At 30.0% G+C, this 19,928-nt stretch overlaps 2 protein-coding genes across 2 annotated transcripts; one reads left to right on the top strand and one right to left on the bottom strand.

Moving 5' to 3' along the window:
• The first annotated feature begins 1,252 nt into the window (after positions 1-1,252).
• IQD18 (protein IQ-DOMAIN 18) lies at positions 1,253-3,692 on the top strand. Its single transcript, NM_001317699.2, has 5 exons — positions 1,253-1,595; positions 1,684-1,968; positions 2,044-2,271; positions 2,366-2,479; positions 2,752-3,692. Exons 1-5 carry the CDS (start codon positions 1,527-1,529, stop codon positions 3,406-3,408), a joined length of 1,353 nt encoding a protein of 450 aa, NP_001304628.2. The 5' UTR covers positions 1,253-1,526; the 3' UTR covers positions 3,409-3,692.
• LOC100808297 (cytochrome P450 711A1) lies at positions 3,448-13,508 on the bottom strand. Its single transcript, XM_003527703.5, has 5 exons — positions 13,150-13,508; positions 7,769-7,921; positions 4,926-5,742; positions 4,717-4,812; positions 3,448-4,319 (listed from the first exon to the last, which is right to left on the bottom strand). The coding sequence occupies exons 1-5, from the start codon at positions 13,389-13,391 to the stop codon at positions 3,981-3,983; spliced, it is 1,647 nt and encodes a 548-aa protein (XP_003527751.1). The 5' UTR covers positions 13,392-13,508; the 3' UTR covers positions 3,448-3,980.
• Between the last annotated feature and the right edge of the window lie 6,420 nt (positions 13,509-19,928).

The raw sequence follows: 19,928 nt of genomic DNA, 5'->3' as shown, positions 1-19,928 counted from the left end.
ACACTAGAATAGTGGACACAGGCTTGCAGTTGCGAATATGATGAATGCTTCACTGTTCTCGAAAACACAGAGGATGGAAATTACTGGTCATCGCATTTCGAAATCCGAATCCCTGCTAATGCGATAAAAAAGTAGGAGCCAAATTGTACATTTTTTTCGGATTTTCAATTACTACTTTATTCGTCGAACATGTCGCTGATCCGTGCAGTATCCATTGGAATGCTCCTCAAAACCAAAGAAGAAAGACAAAACATATAAAATCAATGCCCCTTTAAATTAAATATTACTCTCATTACTACAAATGGGGTGACCTCGACATGAGGAAGGCCAATCCACTCTCATTAATATCCAAAAAGCCAAAATTTGAACTTCGATCCTCTACTAGCCTACCACTGTACTTTGTAAGTAAAAATAAAAAGTCTTATTATTAATCAGTGTCATCAAAATATTGGTTAAGAAATCATTTTTTTTCTTCTGAAAATCATAAAAAAACACATAAAAACTCATTGTTTTTACATATTTCAATATTTTTTTTGTTATTCTTATTTTTAATCAATAATCAATGTTATTGAGACATTGGTTGGTTGACATTTTCTTGTAATTATTATTCCAAATTTTTCAATAGCAACCTCCCTCGAAGCCAAGGTGCTCTCAGTCATCAATGAGAAGCATAAAATAAATAATGATCTTGTTAATGAGTGTTTTAGAAGATTGTCAAGGAACTAAATATATATATATATACAAAGATAGTAAAAAAAACATTAAAAAAATTATGAACAATATAATTTTGTATATTTCAATATTTTTCTTAATTAATATCTTAAAAACAAATAAATAAATGGTTGGAACAGTTGGATATAGGATATAGGGCCTATTGCTAGGGTCCGAAACCAATTTTGATTTCGAAACAGGTAAGATGTAATTAATTTCCTTTTGTAAGGTTGTTTTCTACTGCATGACAAAACAAACAGAAGCCTTTTTTGTTTTGTTATTGGTAAAATTGTCTCCGAAATAACACAAGAAAGTTTTAAGAAAAGAAGGTGGGGGTTATAGATAGCGTCAGATCTCTCTCTACTGCACTGACTACTCTGTGTTTGCAGGAAAGATCCCTTGTCCTTTAGCATTTTGGCTTTGCCCAATTGCCAATTACCCCTCTCTTTTTATTTATGCCTTTATTACCCTCCCTCAAAGGCACTGGGCCCCACCCCCCATCAAAACGTAAACACAAACCCTGAACCACAACGTGACGAGGTGACACTGTTCCAATGCAACAACAAAGAACCGTCCATCATGCGGGACCAACTACGTCAACTCCCTTTGTCCGTTGCACGTTTTGAATTTCAAATCTCGTAACGCCAACGCCAACTTATGTTACATTACATCCCTTCACGACCCTCTCTCTCCCCAACATCCTAGGCTGGCTGTAACTGAGTCAGTTACATTTTAACAAAACTTTGGCTCTTATTTGAGCTCATTTGACAGACACTTCATTCAAGGAAGTAAGAAGTAGAAGCAGCACCTGCTTCATGATGGGTGCCTCAGGAAAATGGGTAAAGGCATTAATCGGACTTAAGAAACCAGACAAAGAGGAGCATGTAAGTCAGTTAGTTCTATTGATTATTGCTCAATGCATGCATCCAAAATCAACTATTTTTTTATGACTTGTTTGGTTTATGTGTGTAGGTGAAAGAGGGTGGTGGTAAGAGCAAGAAGTGGAGGCTATGGAGGAGTTCTTCTGGGGACACGGGGGTTTCTTGGAAGGGTTTCAAAGGAGGAAACCACAGCGCGGTAGCTTCTTCTGAAGTGGGGTCTGATTCTTCTCCACATGTTGTAGCAGCAGCAGCAGCAACAGGCGCGGCTTTCACAGCAGCAGTAGCCACTGTGGTTCGAGCTCCACCTAAAGATTTCAGACTCGTCAAGCAAGAATGGGCCGCTATAAGAATCCAAACTGCTTTCCGCGCCCTCTTGGTATTATCACTGCTCAATGTGGTATCTTTTCACATAATAAGAAAGACTTGGTATTAAATATTATTACTTGTGCAGGCAAGAAGGGCTTTGAGGGCATTGAAGGGAGTGGTGAGGATTCAAGCTCTTGTTCGGGGGAGACAGGTGAGGAAGCAGGCTGCGGTGACATTGAGGTGCATGCAGGCCTTGGTTCGTGTTCAGGCCCGAGTTAGAGCCCGTCGTGTCAGGATGTCCATAGAGGGCCAAACTGTGCAGAACTTGCTCAATGAAAGACGCAGTAAGCTTGATCTTTTGAAGCAAGCTGAGGTATCATCCCTCACTTATGCAAATATGCAATGCAAGCTTGTGTTTCAGTTACATACAGTGGCGTGGCATTATATATATCTAACACAATCTGCAGGAAGGATGGTGTGACAGCAGAGGAACGTTGGAAGATGTTAAGACAAAGATACAAATGAGGCAAGAAGGAGCTTTCAAAAGGGAAAGAGCAATGGCTTACTCTCTTGCTCACAAAGTAACTATATCTGCTTGCTTCTGTTGTGATTGGGGTGACCCTTTTTGTTGAAGTGGCATCAACTTTAACTCCAAATTAATTCTAGATTCAGAATTATTTCTTTAATGTAAAGACATTTGCTTAAAATCATGTTAATTGACATTTCAATGTCATTCTAAATCATATATATAATTTGAATTCAAACAGGCTATAACAAAGTACTATAAACTAAGCCACTTTTTTTCTAGTTTAGAAAGATGTTTAACATTCTTGATATGCATTTAAATTTCCAGCAATGCAGATCAACACCAAGCCCTAATCCACGAACACGTGCCTCATTTACCTCTCTTAAGAGTCATGAGATGAACAAAGCTAACTGTGGGTGGAGTTGGTTGGAGCGTTGGATGGCAGCAAAGCCTTGGGAGAGTAGATTGATGGAACAATCACAATCTCAGGCTGAAGCCTTAGATAAAACCCCACCTCCAAAGAAGTTTGTGGAATCCTTTGTGAGCTCTAATTCCAAACAAAGCATGGTCAAAGTCAAGAAGAACAACGTCACAACAAGGATTTCAGCTAGGCCACCCCTTGTTGGGCAAGCTACTCGCTCATCCTCAAGTCCAAGTTCTGAGTTTCGATACGATGAGAGTTCTGCATCATCTTCCATTTGTACATCCACAACACCAATGTCTGGGAACACTTGTGACAGGACTGAGGATAGTAATGGTAATGCTGTTGTTGCTAGGCCTAATTACATGAACCTGACTCAGTCCACAAAGGCAAAGCAAAAGACAAGTGGCAATCATGTATATAATAGAGCTCAGAGGCAGCAATCCATGGATGGGTTTCAATTCCTCAAGAGGGCAGCGGTTTTCTCCACTGCGGATTCTGACCCTTCAATCAACTTTTCTAGGCCACTTCACTTGGACAAGAGTTCAGTGATGGCACGGTGAAAGGGATAGAATCTGGTGGAAGCTCGACATCTTTGTGTATTTATTGTTATTATTTTTTTTTCCAAGAAGTTCAACATCTTGTTGTTCCATGCAATTTAAATTGAGTTAGTTAGCTGGCTAGAAGTAGCTTTTGTGTTTGGGAATACTTGTGAGGGGTCTCCATTTTGTATAATTGTTTATTTGTGGGTTTTGATATTACTCAGTGCTGAGAGGCTTATCCAGATAAATCAACTTAAGCATAACTATATGGGGAAACACTCCTTTGGTTAACACATTTAGACGGATTTTTTTGTCCCTTGAGTTTTTTTTACCACAAATGATAATGCCATTTCATAATCTTGTAGGAAGAGTGTCTCTTACTCTTATAAACTTGCATTCTATATTTGGGAAATGCTAATAACACACTCGTTGACCTATTATTTTTAAACACTTATTGGCTGATTCTATGTAACATCACAATTGTTCGTTTTTGGATTTTAGCGCACTCAATATTACTATAAGATAATAATGCATAATTCATCTTCTGAACTCTTTACTAGTATATGCGATAATGCGAAGTCAGAACTGTTTACTTAGCAAGCCTCTTTTCTTTTTATGGCTCTGAGCTTGACCCCATGCTTGAAGTTGAGGACTATCCCATATTGGAGTTCTAAGGGGTTTTCCATATTGGGAGAATGCCGAAACAAGTATTTTCGATATAAATGAATCAGAGAAAGCTTGATCTCTTGCAGGGAAAATTGTCTACCAATGCATGCCCGAGGACCAATTCCAAATGGTATAAAAGCATAAGGATGTCTTCGTTTCATTTCTTCAAAGTTGGGGTCAAACCTCTCCGGTTTGAACTTGTCTGGCTCAGGAAAGTTTCTGGGGTCTTTTGCTGGAACTCCAAGTGCTAACCAGACCCAAGTCCCCTGCTTACATAAAACCATATTTAGTGACAGCATAAGTAAAAACTCGTTAATTTGATTGTGATTTGTGAAGAGTGTGTATACCAAACAATAATAATTCTGTATGGTCAGTTTGGATTTTTTTATATTTTATTTATAACAATTATGCACCTTGACATGTGGAGAAGTTAAAGAAGAGTTTTTGTAGTTAAATAAAAAAGTTTTTGTAAAAGTTTAAATACATAAGTCATGGAAAAGTTCAATTATTTTTTTCTTCTTTTATAAGTGCTATGGACAAGTTTATTCAAACACGTCATATATTTTTTTAACTTAATCATGAATTTTATATACTTATTTATTTTACCTCATTTATGAAATTTATATTCACCTGTTATGATAATTGTGTAGTATTTTGTATTACCTTTGGAAGAAGATAGCCCCCAATCTCTACTTCATTTGATGTTTCTCTTGCAACTAATGGGGAGACAGTGTAAAACCTCATGGCCTCTTTGATCACCTGCATTAATTAAATTAAGAGCTTACAAAATTATAATAATGAATCTACATACTCTGCCCTTGCATGTTGGAACATCAAGCTTGTCTAAGATTTTGTGTTCATTTTGAACAAACCTGATCAAGATAAGGAAACTTGTCATGAAGATCTTGAGAAGTTGGTATCTGATCCACTGGACCAAACCCATCAATCTCATGAAGCAACTTTTTCTCAACTTCAGGGTGTCCAGCAACCAAATAGACAACAGAAGACAAAGTAAAGGACGTGGTTGCTGAGCCAGCAAGTAAGTGCTCGTAAGTAACAGCACTTATGTACTCAGGTGTGAACACATTCTCTGAAACAGATTTTGTTTCTCTGGCATTAAGTATGAGTGACAAGAAATCCTTCGAACTTCGTGTCTTGTCTTTCATTCTCTTCTCCACTATCTCATCAAGACGACCACTTAGTTTCTGGTTGGTATGCTCAATCTTCCAGTCCATGGTGCCAGGAATTCTCTTCAGAATCTGCCTAAATGGCTCTTGAAGTATTGGCAAAAGCAGACCCAAGATAATGGACAAGGAACCAGACAAGTCCATCTTAAGCTGTGTTGTAGAGTATATGTGTTGGTTGATGAAATCTGATACTTCATTATCATTACTATTACTACTACTAGCACTTGCATTGTTATTGTTATTGTTAACATTAACATTCTTGATGGAATCACAAACTGAATGGGGACTAGAGAGGCCAAAGTTAACACCAAATGCTGCATGTCCAATCACGTCAGTTGCTAGTCTTAGGGACAAGTTGGAAAATATAATGTCTTCTTTTTGAGAGTCGAGGTTTTGGGTCGCGGATTCTATGAAGGACTGCATTGTTGGCACTAATCTGGACAAGTATGATGGCTGGTACATTGATAATATAGTGTTTCGCATGATAGACCATTGTGAATCCCTGCACCATCAATTTGCAAGAAACTCTTTAAAATTTTGATTTGAAATGAATTAAGTCGGTGTATTTGAATTTGACTATTATATGACAGACACACACACACACACATATATATATATATAGTTTTTGGAGAAGCATTAACATGCAGGCCACATGGGCTCTGACGTATGGATTTCACGACTAATGACCACAAAAGGGAAAGAAAATGATATTCAACATAGTGGACCACTACAAATAATAATAACAATAGTAGGTAAAAACATAATTATGAATTGGTGTAAGTTAAAAAAATTAAATTATTAAGACTTGAAAAAAAAAACTGAACTTTTTAACAACACTAATTTGAATTTTAAAATATAATCCAAACTAAACCATGTGTATAGATATAATATAATTTAGAACGAATATTTGGTTTTTTATCTTATTATTTGATTCAATTTAGTTTTTTATATTTTTTTTAAAAAAATATTTTATTATTTATCTTATTTTTTTACAATTTAGTATTTTATCTTTTTAAAAGTTTAATTTTATTTTTTTTAATTTAGTCTTTTATCTTTTAAAAAAAATAATTTTGTCATTTATCTTTTTTTTTCAGATTGATCTTTCAGTGCATTTAAGATTAATGTTGTTAATCATTTAAGAATAAAATTTTTATTTTCAAAATGAATTGGAGAAGAAAGGGAGAAAACTTAACAAAAAAATATATTTTTAAATAATTAATGATGTCAATCATAAATAAATTTAATGATGTCAATCTTAAATAAATTTAAAGACCAAACTAAACAATAAAAAAAAATAACAAAATGTTTTGAAAAAAAAAAGATAAAAGATCAAATAAATTTTTTAAAAATATTAAGAATTAAACTAAAAAAATAAGATAAAGAATTAAATTAAACTTTTTAAACGATAAAAAATCAAACCAAACAAAAATAATAAGATAAATAATCAAATAAGTTATTCAAGCTATAATTTATTTATATATTATAAAAATTAAAGTATACAATTTAGAGAATGAAACCTTCTTAATTAAAATATAAATTTTATATTACAATCGGACATTATAAATATTTGTATATAATTAAATTAATAATAAATAATATATTTAACCATATAGAGTATAGTAGTATTTTATATTCATGATAAATAATTTAAATTGGAATATAATGTAAAAAAAGATCAATTTTCATTTTTGTTCTTAATTTTTTAACTCATTAATATTTTCTAATTTACATAATTTTGTAATTATTTTTTGTTTACTATTATCGATGACTGATGGTGAAATATAATTTTAATATTTTATTATGGAGTTTAGAGTTTTGCTCTGCGATAGCTTATTCTTTGTATTAATATTGATAAGATTTGAATGGCAAAAGAAACGTGAGTATGCATCCTTGTTTGTCATGTTTTTCTTTTAAAATTGGAATCATTGAATTAATCCAGCGGCTCATATGCTTTTGCTGGAGAGGGCTGGAGAGGATCCAGTTCCTAAAAATTGAAGTATGAAAAATATAACTCTTACTGGTATACTGTATAAGTTTATGTCACTTCATATTCCTCTCATATTTGGAGGAAAATAACCAATTGCTATAATAATTATTTTTTTGAAGAGGAAAACAAGCACTAGCACCCGTGTTTTCCTGTTTAGTTTATACTTTTTTCCCCCAATAAGGCGTGACATGTGAAGATTAAAAAGCTTGAAAATTTCTAAACTTCTTCAAAAAAGGCATCTAAAAAAAATCAATAGTTATGGGGTTTTTTATGATAAAAGAGAGAGAGAGAGAGAGAAAAAAATCTGTAATTTATTTACATTAAAAGGAAAAATAAAATAAAATTGTATAATTTTAAATCTCATTCTACAATATATATGAAAAGGAAGTGATTAAATTAAGAAAGTATAATTTTAGTTCAATTAACTTATAAACTAGTCAAAACAACTTATAAAGTACTGAAATTACTTATCAAACACTACACTAGTTGTAGAAATAACATTACTATATTATTGAACACTGTTGAGTCGTAATTTGCGTACCGGCTGAAGAAGAGGCCTTTTTGGTGAAGAGGAGAAGCAGAAATTGGGGAGGGAATACTTCTGTTTGAAATGTCTTTGAATTTTTTTATTCCAGCCTCCTTACAAAGCTCTGCATCTGCTATAATTATTAGTGGCTGTCTTCCCATATGGAATCTGCACCAATAAATAATAAGAACAGCATTTACGACCATAACTAGGGAAATCATGGGATAAAGAAACAATGCAAGTAATAACATTGTTAATAGGAATTTTTAAGTTAGGTTTTTTGAGCTGAAGAACTCTTCTTCTTATGATTTATTAGTATTATTGTTTAAGAGCATCAGTTTGAGGTTGGATTTTAGAAGAAAAAAAATCCAAAAATTTCACTTTTGTCAAAAAATATTGTTTTTTAATTTCATTTGAAAAAAAAAAGAGTTATTATTTTTGTCTGAAAGTAAAATTCAAGAACTTAAATAGGATTTTATAACTAGAATAAAAATATAAAAAAATTCTTATATCTTATATTTTAACATGTGACCTAAAAAAATGTCAAAAAATTCAAAATAAATTCTTCCACGTTTTAAGAAAAAACAGTTGCATTTAAATATATATATATATATATATAGATCCATTTACTCTAAAAAATAATTTTTTTATAATTATTTTTTATTTTTATTATTCATTTTCTTAAGATCATCTAAAAAAAATGAAAAAAATAAAAAATATCTTTAGAACAAGTAAACTCCCTCCCATATATATATATATATATATATGATCAAGGCTAGCGTGGACCACTTGAAAGATCGTCCACTATGGATAATAATTTTCAGCCGTTGGATTAAATGATTATTATAGATCAGCATACTCAATCCCGCAAGCCTCTCTCACTCATTTCTCCGGCAGCTTACCTTTCTCTGCCTTTTCCCCCACCTCCCTCCGGCGGCAGCGTTCGATTACCCCCACCCATTCGACCACCTCCATGTCTGACCACCTTCTGGACTGGTTGGCCCTCTTCTTCGGGTTCCAAATCGACAACGTCTGTAACTAGCGCGAGCACCTCCTCCTCCATCCCCCAGACACCATCGTCCTCCACAACCTGAATGCCTCTCCTACATCTTTTACCACATGGCCATGGACCTCAACAAAATTGGTGGGAGAGGGTTGCAGAATCCGGTGTGCTAGCCTATAATAACCATTTAATCTAACGGCTAACAATTCTTGTCCAAAATAGACCATATATCAAAATGGTCTACTGGAGCAATGACCTATATATATATATATGAAGCGCCAACCCCAACAAGTTTTGTGAAACTTAACACGTGCTGCTTAAAAATTACTGATAATAATATTTTTTGGTACATTGATATGATATCACACTGTGCTAATTATTTTTCATTTTTTCCACTTTTTCCTTCTATCATCTAGCATGCACTACTAGCACTATTTGTTGAGTGTTTTTTTAATTGAAAAATATCAGTTACTATTTGTTGAGTGTTTTTTTAATTAAAAATATTAGCTATTAATTTGTTTGTTGAGTGTTTTTTTAATTAAAAAATATCAGTTATTAATTTATTGTCTTTGTTAGCTTCTTTTTGTTAGCACAAAAATGTGAATGTATAATCTCTTTTTCTTTTTTTTTCATCAAATTAATCTTATATCAATTATTTGTTGTGTTAAATGGTGAATACTATCATGCATATATTTAGGTGTTAAAGTATCGTTACAGTACACGCTATATAAAATACTTTATATATTAAACTATAATGTCCTGTTAGAATAACTAAATACTTTTAACAAAAAGTATATTATATATATAATTTAAAAGCTTATTTTTATAAACTTAAGTGTAGAATAAACATATACTTTTTGTGCTTGAAGCCTTAAAAAGACAATATAAGCAAAGCTTAATACCTTAAATATAATAATTTATTTTAATGTAATGTCAATATTAAAAGTTATTATTTTTGTACAATATATAAGAAGGTTTTATACTATTTAACATTATGATATATCCTCTTAAATATTTATATAGTAATTTTTATATTAACAATACACCAATTCTAAATTCTATGATGAAAAAGGGATTATTTTTGGAGAGGATGATAGATTGATTGCCTTAATAAATGATTTTTTTATCGTGGCACATTAATAATTAGCTTGGATTCCGAAATGATTTGCTTAACGATAGTCACTCCAATAAATTTTCATATAAAGGGAACCTATAATTTAATAGCCCCAAGGACCAATAATATCCTCCAAAGATGTAATAGAATATATAATAATGTAGTTATTTATCAATGGTAGGGATGTCAATTTGTATTATAAACGGAAATTTCTGTCTTGTTTTGGGCCCAATAGATTGGGATTTTTCCCCAACGAGAATGGAAACAGGAATAAATATTTTCGAGCGGCTACGGCAGGGACAAGGATCACCCCCCTACCACCGTGTATACTTGATTTGAAAAAATTATAAAATTATCCTTATATTTTAAAAAATCCTAACAACTCAATTACTCTTAAAACTCAAACTCTCAAATAACTTATTCACTTTACTTTTTATCCTAAACCTTGCCATGTCGTTTATTTCTTCCCAAATCCCACAGTCACCTTGAAGTGTAAGTACTAGTTACTCTCTTCTTACTAATAGATTTGTTTACTATATATCGTCTTTATTGTTTTTCTCATGATTTTGCTTGATCATTTCAAAATTATATTTTACATTTGAAAGTTTTAATTTTATATTTTCTTTGGTTAGTTGGTTGCTCAGATTCAAGTTTTTAGTTTAAATTCAAGTTTGTTTTCATGTTTTGATTACTTAGGCTTTTTTTTATTTCTTTCAAAGATCATTTAGAAGCTTTAATGTGTACCCAAAATTAATTACGTAAAGAAATGCAAGGTAATATATATATATATATATATATATATATATATATATATATATATATATATATATATATAATTCACTTAATTTTCTTAAATGACTTGAAAGTTTATTTGATTTTTTATTTGTTAGGTTGTTCAAACATAACACATTTATTTGAATCTATTGTTGAGAATATGGATGATGATATACTAATATATTATTAATTTACTGACTTATAATATTAGAGAGTTATTGACTTGTTGGTTTCAAAATTAGAGGACTTCAATTTACTAGTTGTTTAAGATATTACAAGAAAATATTTGTAGTTTAAACTATTTATATTATTATTGAATATTATGTTTGTATTATTTTAAATTAAACTTGTTGTCCATATTTATTTATTTAAGTTTAATAGTATTTGGATTTTTTAAGTCTTCTTAAAATTGATTTGTATTGAAATTTAAAATTAATATTTTTAAAAAAATTGAGGCCCCACGAAGAGAAGACTACAGAAACCCGCAGGAATGGGAACAGAAAAAAAAATCCTACAACAAAAATCAGAGACAAGGACGGGGTTAGTTGAAGGGCGGGAACGTGAAGGGGGACAGTACTTGGCGCCGCAGCCCGGTCCATTGACATGACTAGTGGTAGGACCTATTAAATGATGAAAAAATATAAATTTGGAAATCCTGTTTGTCACGAAAATAGATTGCACCAACGCGCATCCAAAACTCTTTTCTTTGTTTCCATTAAATATATAACTTTTCAAATAACCACCCACGTGTATTTAATAAGTTTTTGTACTGTCTGTCTGTTCACGTACTATTTAAAACTGTTTCGAAAAAATCATTTTCTTTTCCATCTCAATTTTACTCCATTTTTTTCTTTTCTTTTCCATTGCATTACTTGTTATATTTATCACTTTCTTTCTACTCTTTTTTTTCTTCATATCTCTACTTTTTTTTTCTTCACATCTCTCATGCAGTCGCGCATATTCCCACTTTTTTTTTTTATTGTCATCTTCCCACCCCAATCCATCTAAAAATGGATAAATTATCATGTGATTTAGGACTACTGCATATTTTTTTTATAGTTTCAGTTAATCCATGATACATAATTGAGTTATTCATGTAGAAGTTGTTTAAGATAGTAATAGTTTCAATTAATTTCTATATAAAATTTAATTAAGTTTTAATTAAAAAGTTAATAAATACTCCCTTCGTTATTACATAAAACTCAATTATTTATTTTATTAAGATTAAGGAAAGTGATTTATTTAGTTGATAATAATAAATTTATCTTAAATTTATAATATTTTTAAAATTACTTTTGTCATTAATATTTTTCTCTCTTCTAGTTTGTCAATATATTAACTTTTTTTAATAAAGAATATTTTAATATAAAAATAATTAATAAAAGAAATATTATAAGTTAAATATTATAAAAAAATAAATTATTTTAAACTTGAGTCATATAATAGCAAAAGGAAGAATCAATTATGCATCATGTAAAAGAAATTTAGAATCATATTAGACATGACAATTTCTCTCTAAAGTAGGCATTTATGGTCACTCTTAAATTATAGATATATTATTCCCAATCCGGCACTGTTTATTTGACGGCTTCATATAAAAATCGCTAAATAACAGAATTAGAAACAGAATAATATTAAAAAAAGAAAAAAAAATATAGATTATACATTTACTCTTTAAAATATTTTTATGTTTTCATTCCACCACAGATTATTATATATTATATATTAACTTTTACATAAAATGACTACTTACAAAATCATCAACCTTATTTTGTAGTTAATCGACAATGTAAAATTACTTTATATTATTAATATATAATTATTAAACTTATTAAAAAATAAAGTTTAAAGTAATCATATGTTGTCGATGTAATAAAATTTACACTGTTAATAAATTTAAATTAAAATTTTTAAAATATTTATTATAAATATTAATAAATTTATTATATATATGATAATTTATAATCAGATGAGTATGAAAAACAGTTTTATATTCTTCCAAGTCGCAACATAAAATATTTTATCATAAAAATATTTGGTTTATTGCCTGAGTCGAGAAAGACACCAAAGCATATAAGACGCTTGCTGGGCCCTTTTTCAGTTTAATGTATGGAGGCAAGCAAGCATCTGAGTAATCAAAGAACGAGTACGACACTTGGATCATAGAATAATCACTTTTTTAATATTTGTATCTACTTCTTTCGGGGCATAGACATAGAGACAGCGACCAATACCAATACCAAAACCACACACAAGACACAACTAACCAACCTTCTCAAGTCAAAATTTATCTGCCATCGTGATTCTGCCTAAGATCATATCATTCTTCAAGAGGAGTTTGAGGCATTTGAGAGGACATAAAAACAAAAAGATCGATATCCAATCAAGACTAACAACCTTTTTCCTTATCAATCCAGTGAAGGGGAAGAAAAATGGCATAAATATATACTAACAAATTGATCATCATCATCAATTGACGATAAATATATATGTAAGTAAACTAACCTGTAAATCGGACCATATTGTTTGGCAAGGACTGAGAACACATCAGGACCATACTTAGCCAACAAAGGAAGGTGTCCCACAAGGGGCAGAGATGGTGGGCCTGGAACCTTCCTTACACCCCAATAGGGTGCATACAGATAAACCAACAATCCTCCTATTAAAGCAAGCAGGGTGAACATTGCTGAAGCAGAAGGGACACTTGGAATTGGAAGCAACCATTCCAAATAATCCATGAATACCATGTGTGTTTGTTTGTTTTATTTTCCTTGCAACAGTATAGGAATCTACAAATGAAGAGAAAGAGAGCGAGGCTTTATTAATTTGGGGGGGGGGGACTCTTGTCTCCTTATTTTACTCTTGGTGCCTCATGGTTTGAGGCTAGCTATATATTAAGGAGTGGTTCAGATCGAGATGGGGTTTTGTCTTTATGTGAATGATGACATATACGAATTAGATACCCTTGTACCCAATCCGTTTCCTTCATTCTTTTCATATAATCAAACAAAATCTTTTTATTATTATTATTATTAATTAAGCAAACAAATTATGGTTTTTATGGGAAGGCAAAAATAATGGTTTAGCATCGTTTTCCGTTGAAAAGATACCCAGCTAGTGCAGCTCATGCATGTGTTGAGTTGTGTGGGTGGGGGTATAAATGCACGTTCACCTGAATCAGGACACACAGACAACATTATCCACTATGTATCCTATTCCTATACCCAGCATGAAAATGAGTCGTGGTTTAGTCACGAGAGCGATAGCTAATGAGTAATTCAATATGACAATATTGCTTTATCCTTAGCCTAAAACTAGAAGGATAATGTAAGAATCACCGTGAACCCTCTTCTAGTTTGGTGGTTTTGATCAGCATTTATGCTTTCTATTCGCTGTGTGGAACCAATGAATTAATGCACTTAGAATCTACGTCACACACAGTTTATCAGAATATATAGTTTATACTATATTATATATGACCTAGCATTAATTACCTCAACCTTGCCCATTATTATTAATAAAATATTGAAAACTGATATTGTTGTCAGCCACTATTAGGATTATGGAGGCCTATTTAAGTAAACATCCTAGCACTTATCAAGCTCAATTAACTATTATTGGTCCACCACAAGCAAATATCATATACATCAGGTCACTCCAGAGCCTTCTTGTGACAATGTACAGAAGAACTTGTATAGACGCGAGGAGAATGCGAGATACTGCATCATGACCTAGCTAGGATTGTTAGTAATAGGCGCGCACCTACAATTTAACGAATTCAATTCAGGGGCACTATTAATAACACGTCATAGCACACAGAACACCACTCAATCTTACTGGAGTCAGGGATATTATAACTTTTTAGGATAAATAGTTACTTTTTTCTTTTAATATATAATTGATTGACAAATAGTCCCTGAAAGATGAAAATATAAAATTTAATTCTTAAAGGTATAAAAAATGTGATAAATATATTCGGTCGTTAAATTTTATTCGTCATTGTTAATAAAATAGTTTACGTGACACGAAAAGATAAATTTTTTATTGTAATGATTGCCAATGTGGATTGTGAGCGTATGGACATATTTGTCATAATATTTTTTTGACTTTTTGTCTTTTCATTCCGCTGACAAATGACGTCTCTAAAAGATGAAAATACAAAATTTAATCCCTGAAAATATAAAAAATGCAACAAATATATCCGGACGTTAATAATAAATTATGACTAGTTATTATTATTATTATGTATTTGTAATTTACTACTTATATTTGTTTAGTACTTATGTAATATATTTTTTAAATTGCCTTTTAATATATACATTTTTTATTATTTTAATTTTCTTGTCAAACCTTAATCTTTGTTGTTAAAAAAACTTTATCTTATATCTTATAATTTTATCAAAATTCTACTAAATTCTCACTTTTAATTTTTAAAATTATTTCATATCTCAATTCTAACTTAAGTACCGTCATATTTAGATTGAAAATAATATGTCGAGAGTTTTGAGTAGAAAAAATACAACCGATTGCGGGACCAAATTTAATCAACTATTTTTTTTATAAAAATAAGTCTCATAAAGTCTAAACTAGATAAAGCTGAAGTGGAATTACAAGTCTTTTTTATTAATCAATAAAATATATATATATATATATATATACCTCAAATATGAAATAATCACTTGGATAAACCTTACGTGTTTCTACTCGAGACAACACTTATTATACATGATATGAATGAAATGAAAACAGTTACTAACAAATAAAGAACCCAAATAAATTTAAATAAAAAATACAATAATGCTCAAACTAATATTATATGTTAACTTCAAAACAAAAAAAAAAACTAATATATAAGTTTATTCTTTGCCTTTAGGACATAGAGTAGTATCTTTAGCTTATTTAGGGCCTGCTACAGCGACCTTACATTCCATCTGACATACTGTGATAGAGTCCGTAATAAAGATTAACAATTAATTGAAAAAACAAAAAATTTCAAGAAATAAAAGACTTTCATTTTTTAAATGGTAACTGGATTTTTTTGTATCATAAAACTAAAGAAATTTATTTTATTTTGGAAAATAAGTAGTTATATTGATTAATTAAAAAAGTAATTAACAATTTAGTAGATTGATAAATAAATAGATAATCAAAGTATAAGAGTACAAATCTTAAGTTGTATTTTACTATTTTTTTAATCTTTTTTTCCTAACTTCTTTCCTATACAATTCATTATTAACGTTCGGATATATTTGTCGCATTTTTTATACTTTCGGCGACTAAATTTTATATTTTCATCTCTCATAAACGCATTTGTCAGTAGAGTGAGAAGACGAAAAGTTAAAAAAATATTATGATAAATATGCCCTTATGCTAGCAATCTATGTTGGCAATCATTTCAGTGACAAAGTTGTCCCTCCGTACCACATGACGGACGGAAGTTAACGATCAAATATATTTGTCGTAATTTTTACACTTTCAAGGACTAAATTTTATATTTTTATCTTTTAGGAACGCATTTATCAGTCAACTATACATTGAGGGACAAAAATAATTATTTATCCTAAATTTTAAATATACTTAACAAAGTAATTAAAAATACCCTCTAATTTTACATATTTCATCGTCTCTTTTGCAGATATACGCTTGCTAGGTATATCAATCCAGTGAAAGGCACGAACAAGGAAATGCATATGTCATAATGCCATAAATGATATATAAAGTGATAATAGACAGAGATTAAAAAAAAAATAGTGAATAAGAAATAGAAACATCATATAAATAAATGAATATCACTATTATAAAATATTAAAATGTTTGAAACCAAGAGACGTGTTCTTCCCGTTATTATAAATTTCTCTATCTTAATTATCGGAGACAAATGGGGAAAAACCTATCACATAATCCCTCCTCCCACCCATATATAGTTTATATGCCTTGCATATTCATTTAACATTATCAAAATACTTTCTACAATAAAGGAGGAAAACAAAGGTATAATAAAAAAATAGAAAAAGTTTTTTATTAATTAGATAATGTGTGATGATAAAGAGAAAAGGTTTTGTAAAAATTATCGAAAAAATTAAGTAAGAATAACATATTTTTTAACCTTATTGCAGCGAAGTAAAATTTAGTTGATAAAATATGTTTTTAATTTTTCAACACGTTGACTAATAAGTACCGTACCATATCATGTTCTATTGGAACAAACTTCTTTCTTAAAATTCATAAACTAAACAGTAGGAACGAGTATGGTTTGATTTTACATAAAACTAAACCAAATCTAATATTCTAAATCTATTATGTGAATTGGATTTCAAAATTAAATCGTTTATTTTTCAAATCTAATTTAGTTTTTGGTTGAACTGCTCTTAAACTGGTTTTAAAACTAATTTTATTTTGTGAAAAAGAAATGTTGGGTTTAAAAATAGTTAACCAAACTGCTTATTAATTTTAAAAAAAGTAAACCAATTAATTGGTTTAAATTTACATCATTTAAATTTTAAAAATATAATTTGGCTTGGTTTAGCTAAACTAATTTTAAATTTTTATTACGAATTTGACAAAAAAATTAGTTGAAAATTTCCTATTGATGATAAATTACGAGCTAGGTGAATTCATCAGAGACAAAAATTAGATAAAGGGCATATAATGTATACACACTTAAAAAGTTTCACGATAAAATTTTAATGGACATGGTTTTGTGTATATATTAATTTACTTAAAGGTATATTCCTCTGTTACTTATGGTATTAATTTTTTCAAAAAAAATAATTACGGTGTCCTGTGGGTGCTAATTTTCTTAGTTGAAACTTGAAAGACATGCATTTTATTACTAGCTCTACTTATCCACCTTAGATAGTGTCATGATATTCTCCTAAAGTTTATGGTAAAAAAAATTCGCCGTATAGAAGGATCTTTCATGGACGGATCGAACATCTTGTTTTATCCCTCGCTTGGAGCCTCAAACTGATCAATTTCACGTGGGTATTGGATTCATGATTAATTCTTCGCCAAACACTGAAGGTTCTGTTAACGATGGTTGTCGTCACTCAACATAGTGCGCCATTTATATATATAGTATTTGATTTGATTTCCTTTGGTCCACTGCATTCATGGGTCAATATTGCTTAACATGATCTGGTTGGTAGTTATAAGGGTGTGGAGGGGAGAAAGAAAGGAGAGTAAGATGATGTTTTCTTGTTTAATTTTAAGAGAAAGTGAGATCTAGAGGGGAAGAAAAGGAAGCTTCATTTAGTCTACTAGAGGAAAAAAGGACAAAAATATAAATAGTATAGTGTTTTGTTTTTTTAAATAGTAATAGATCCAAGAGAAGAGAGTTAACATAAAATCTTAAGATGATATATAATCATTATAATCTAAAATTTATAAATCATTTTTGTCCTCCGATCCTCTTGTTTCCAACTCTTTTGAATATTAGAAATAGGTGGAAAAAATAAGAAAGAAGGGGATTTTAATCCTTTTATTTTCACTCATCTTTCCTCTAATTTATATATCTAAGTAAACAAAGTAAGAAAATGATATGAAGGGACCAATTTCCACCCCCTTCCCTCCGAATTCCACTAACGGCAATGATCCCTATTTTTTTTTTCTGCGGTTTTCTGCAAGACGAATTTATTAACAACAATGACATCTTATATTATATATGTTTTAAATTCAATTTATTTTACTCAAAATTATCCAAACCTCTAAGTGATCATGACATTCATTATCAAATATATGTGTGTATTGACGTTAAAAATATCTCTAATGTCATCCTAAAAAAAAATCTCTAATGCTATTCATATAAGTAACTTATTTTATCTCTTTAAGTGAGTTTATATACTCATTTTAATTTTAAGTAACTCAATGATCTAAACCAATGAAAAATAGTTATATATACATTAACATCACATCATAAATGAGTTAGGATTTAGTTTTAATGGCATTTTAAATTTTATAATTAAAGAATCTATTGAAATTTATCTCAATTTTTTTAAAAGTCAATACTAGCAGTGATAAATTGAAATAAAATATCAATAACGGAATAAAACCAACTAAAAACTGAAAAAACTAACAAAATTTATTGAATTTCATCTAATTTCAGATTCAATGTTGAAATATCACTGTGTAACTAATTAAGTTGAACTCCTTTACTATTTTATTGTCTATTTAAGATTATTTATTAATTATTAATTAACAAACATAACCTATGCTTCAAAAAAAAAACTTACATAACCTAGAAATTTGTTATCTGTTACATAATTTTTGTTCGAGTTATTGCAAAATTATATTAAACTTACGATTTAAAATGAGATGTAATATTTTAATGTTTGATTAATTAGTGAATATTTCACCATTTATTTTAAGTTAAATTATAATTTTTATCTCTTAATTTTTAGTTGTAACATTTTATCTTCTTAATTTTATAAATGAAGAATTTTAGTTCATTTGTTAGATTATTAACTAATAATTATGATTGGTAAAATTATTAAGTTAATTATAAATTTATTTCTAATAATTAATTTTTTTAATTCATTTATAATCAACTTTGGTAAAAAAAATAGTTTATAATTAAATAAATGGTAGGAAAAAGGTTAAAATAAAAAAATATAGTTTAAATTTCATTTTTTATTGAATAAGTCTTATTCTGGGTTTGGAAAAAATACACATGAAATTTATTTAATAATCTTGGTACTGGTTTTTCATCTCTTCCACATTCTTTTATTTTTTGTTTTACTTTTTAAGGTGGGGGGAGGGTTTGGATAATGAATAATCTTGCTTTTATTTTTGGTAGGATGGGGGCCAAATTTGCCTGCCTTTTCGTTTGAGCACATTTTGTTCTTGACGGCAAAATTTCGTACGAACCCACCACCACGATGATATGATTGCATTTCGGTGGACAAATACCAAATTAAAGAATAAAAGTCTGACATGGAGTAGGATAGTTGATACATAATTACATTTTTTTCAAATATATGTTTAGTGCTTGAATTTTTAAATTCATCAATACAAAAAAAAAAATATAGGGTGGACATAAGGACTAGTATGGTCCATTTAAGGCTCATCCATGAATGAAACTTACCTTTTGAGTGAACTTGATAAATCTATTTTATGAAATAAATAAATTTTTTTAATGTTTGTATCTGGTCCGTCAAATCTATGGATAAACAGATCTAATTAATAATTTTTTTAAAAAAATAAAAATATATTTTTTGTTGTTTGACACGACCACAAACAATAGAGATGCGTGATGCGGTGGAAGACACAATGGCATAGGGAGGAGC

The sequence above is a fragment of the Glycine max genome, chromosome 6 (genome assembly GCF_000004515.6).
Source record: "Glycine max cultivar Williams 82 chromosome 6, Glycine_max_v4.0, whole genome shotgun sequence".
NCBI classification, from domain to species: domain Eukaryota; kingdom Viridiplantae; phylum Streptophyta; class Magnoliopsida; order Fabales; family Fabaceae; genus Glycine; species Glycine max.
This window is presented reverse-complemented; position numbering and strand designations above follow the sequence as displayed.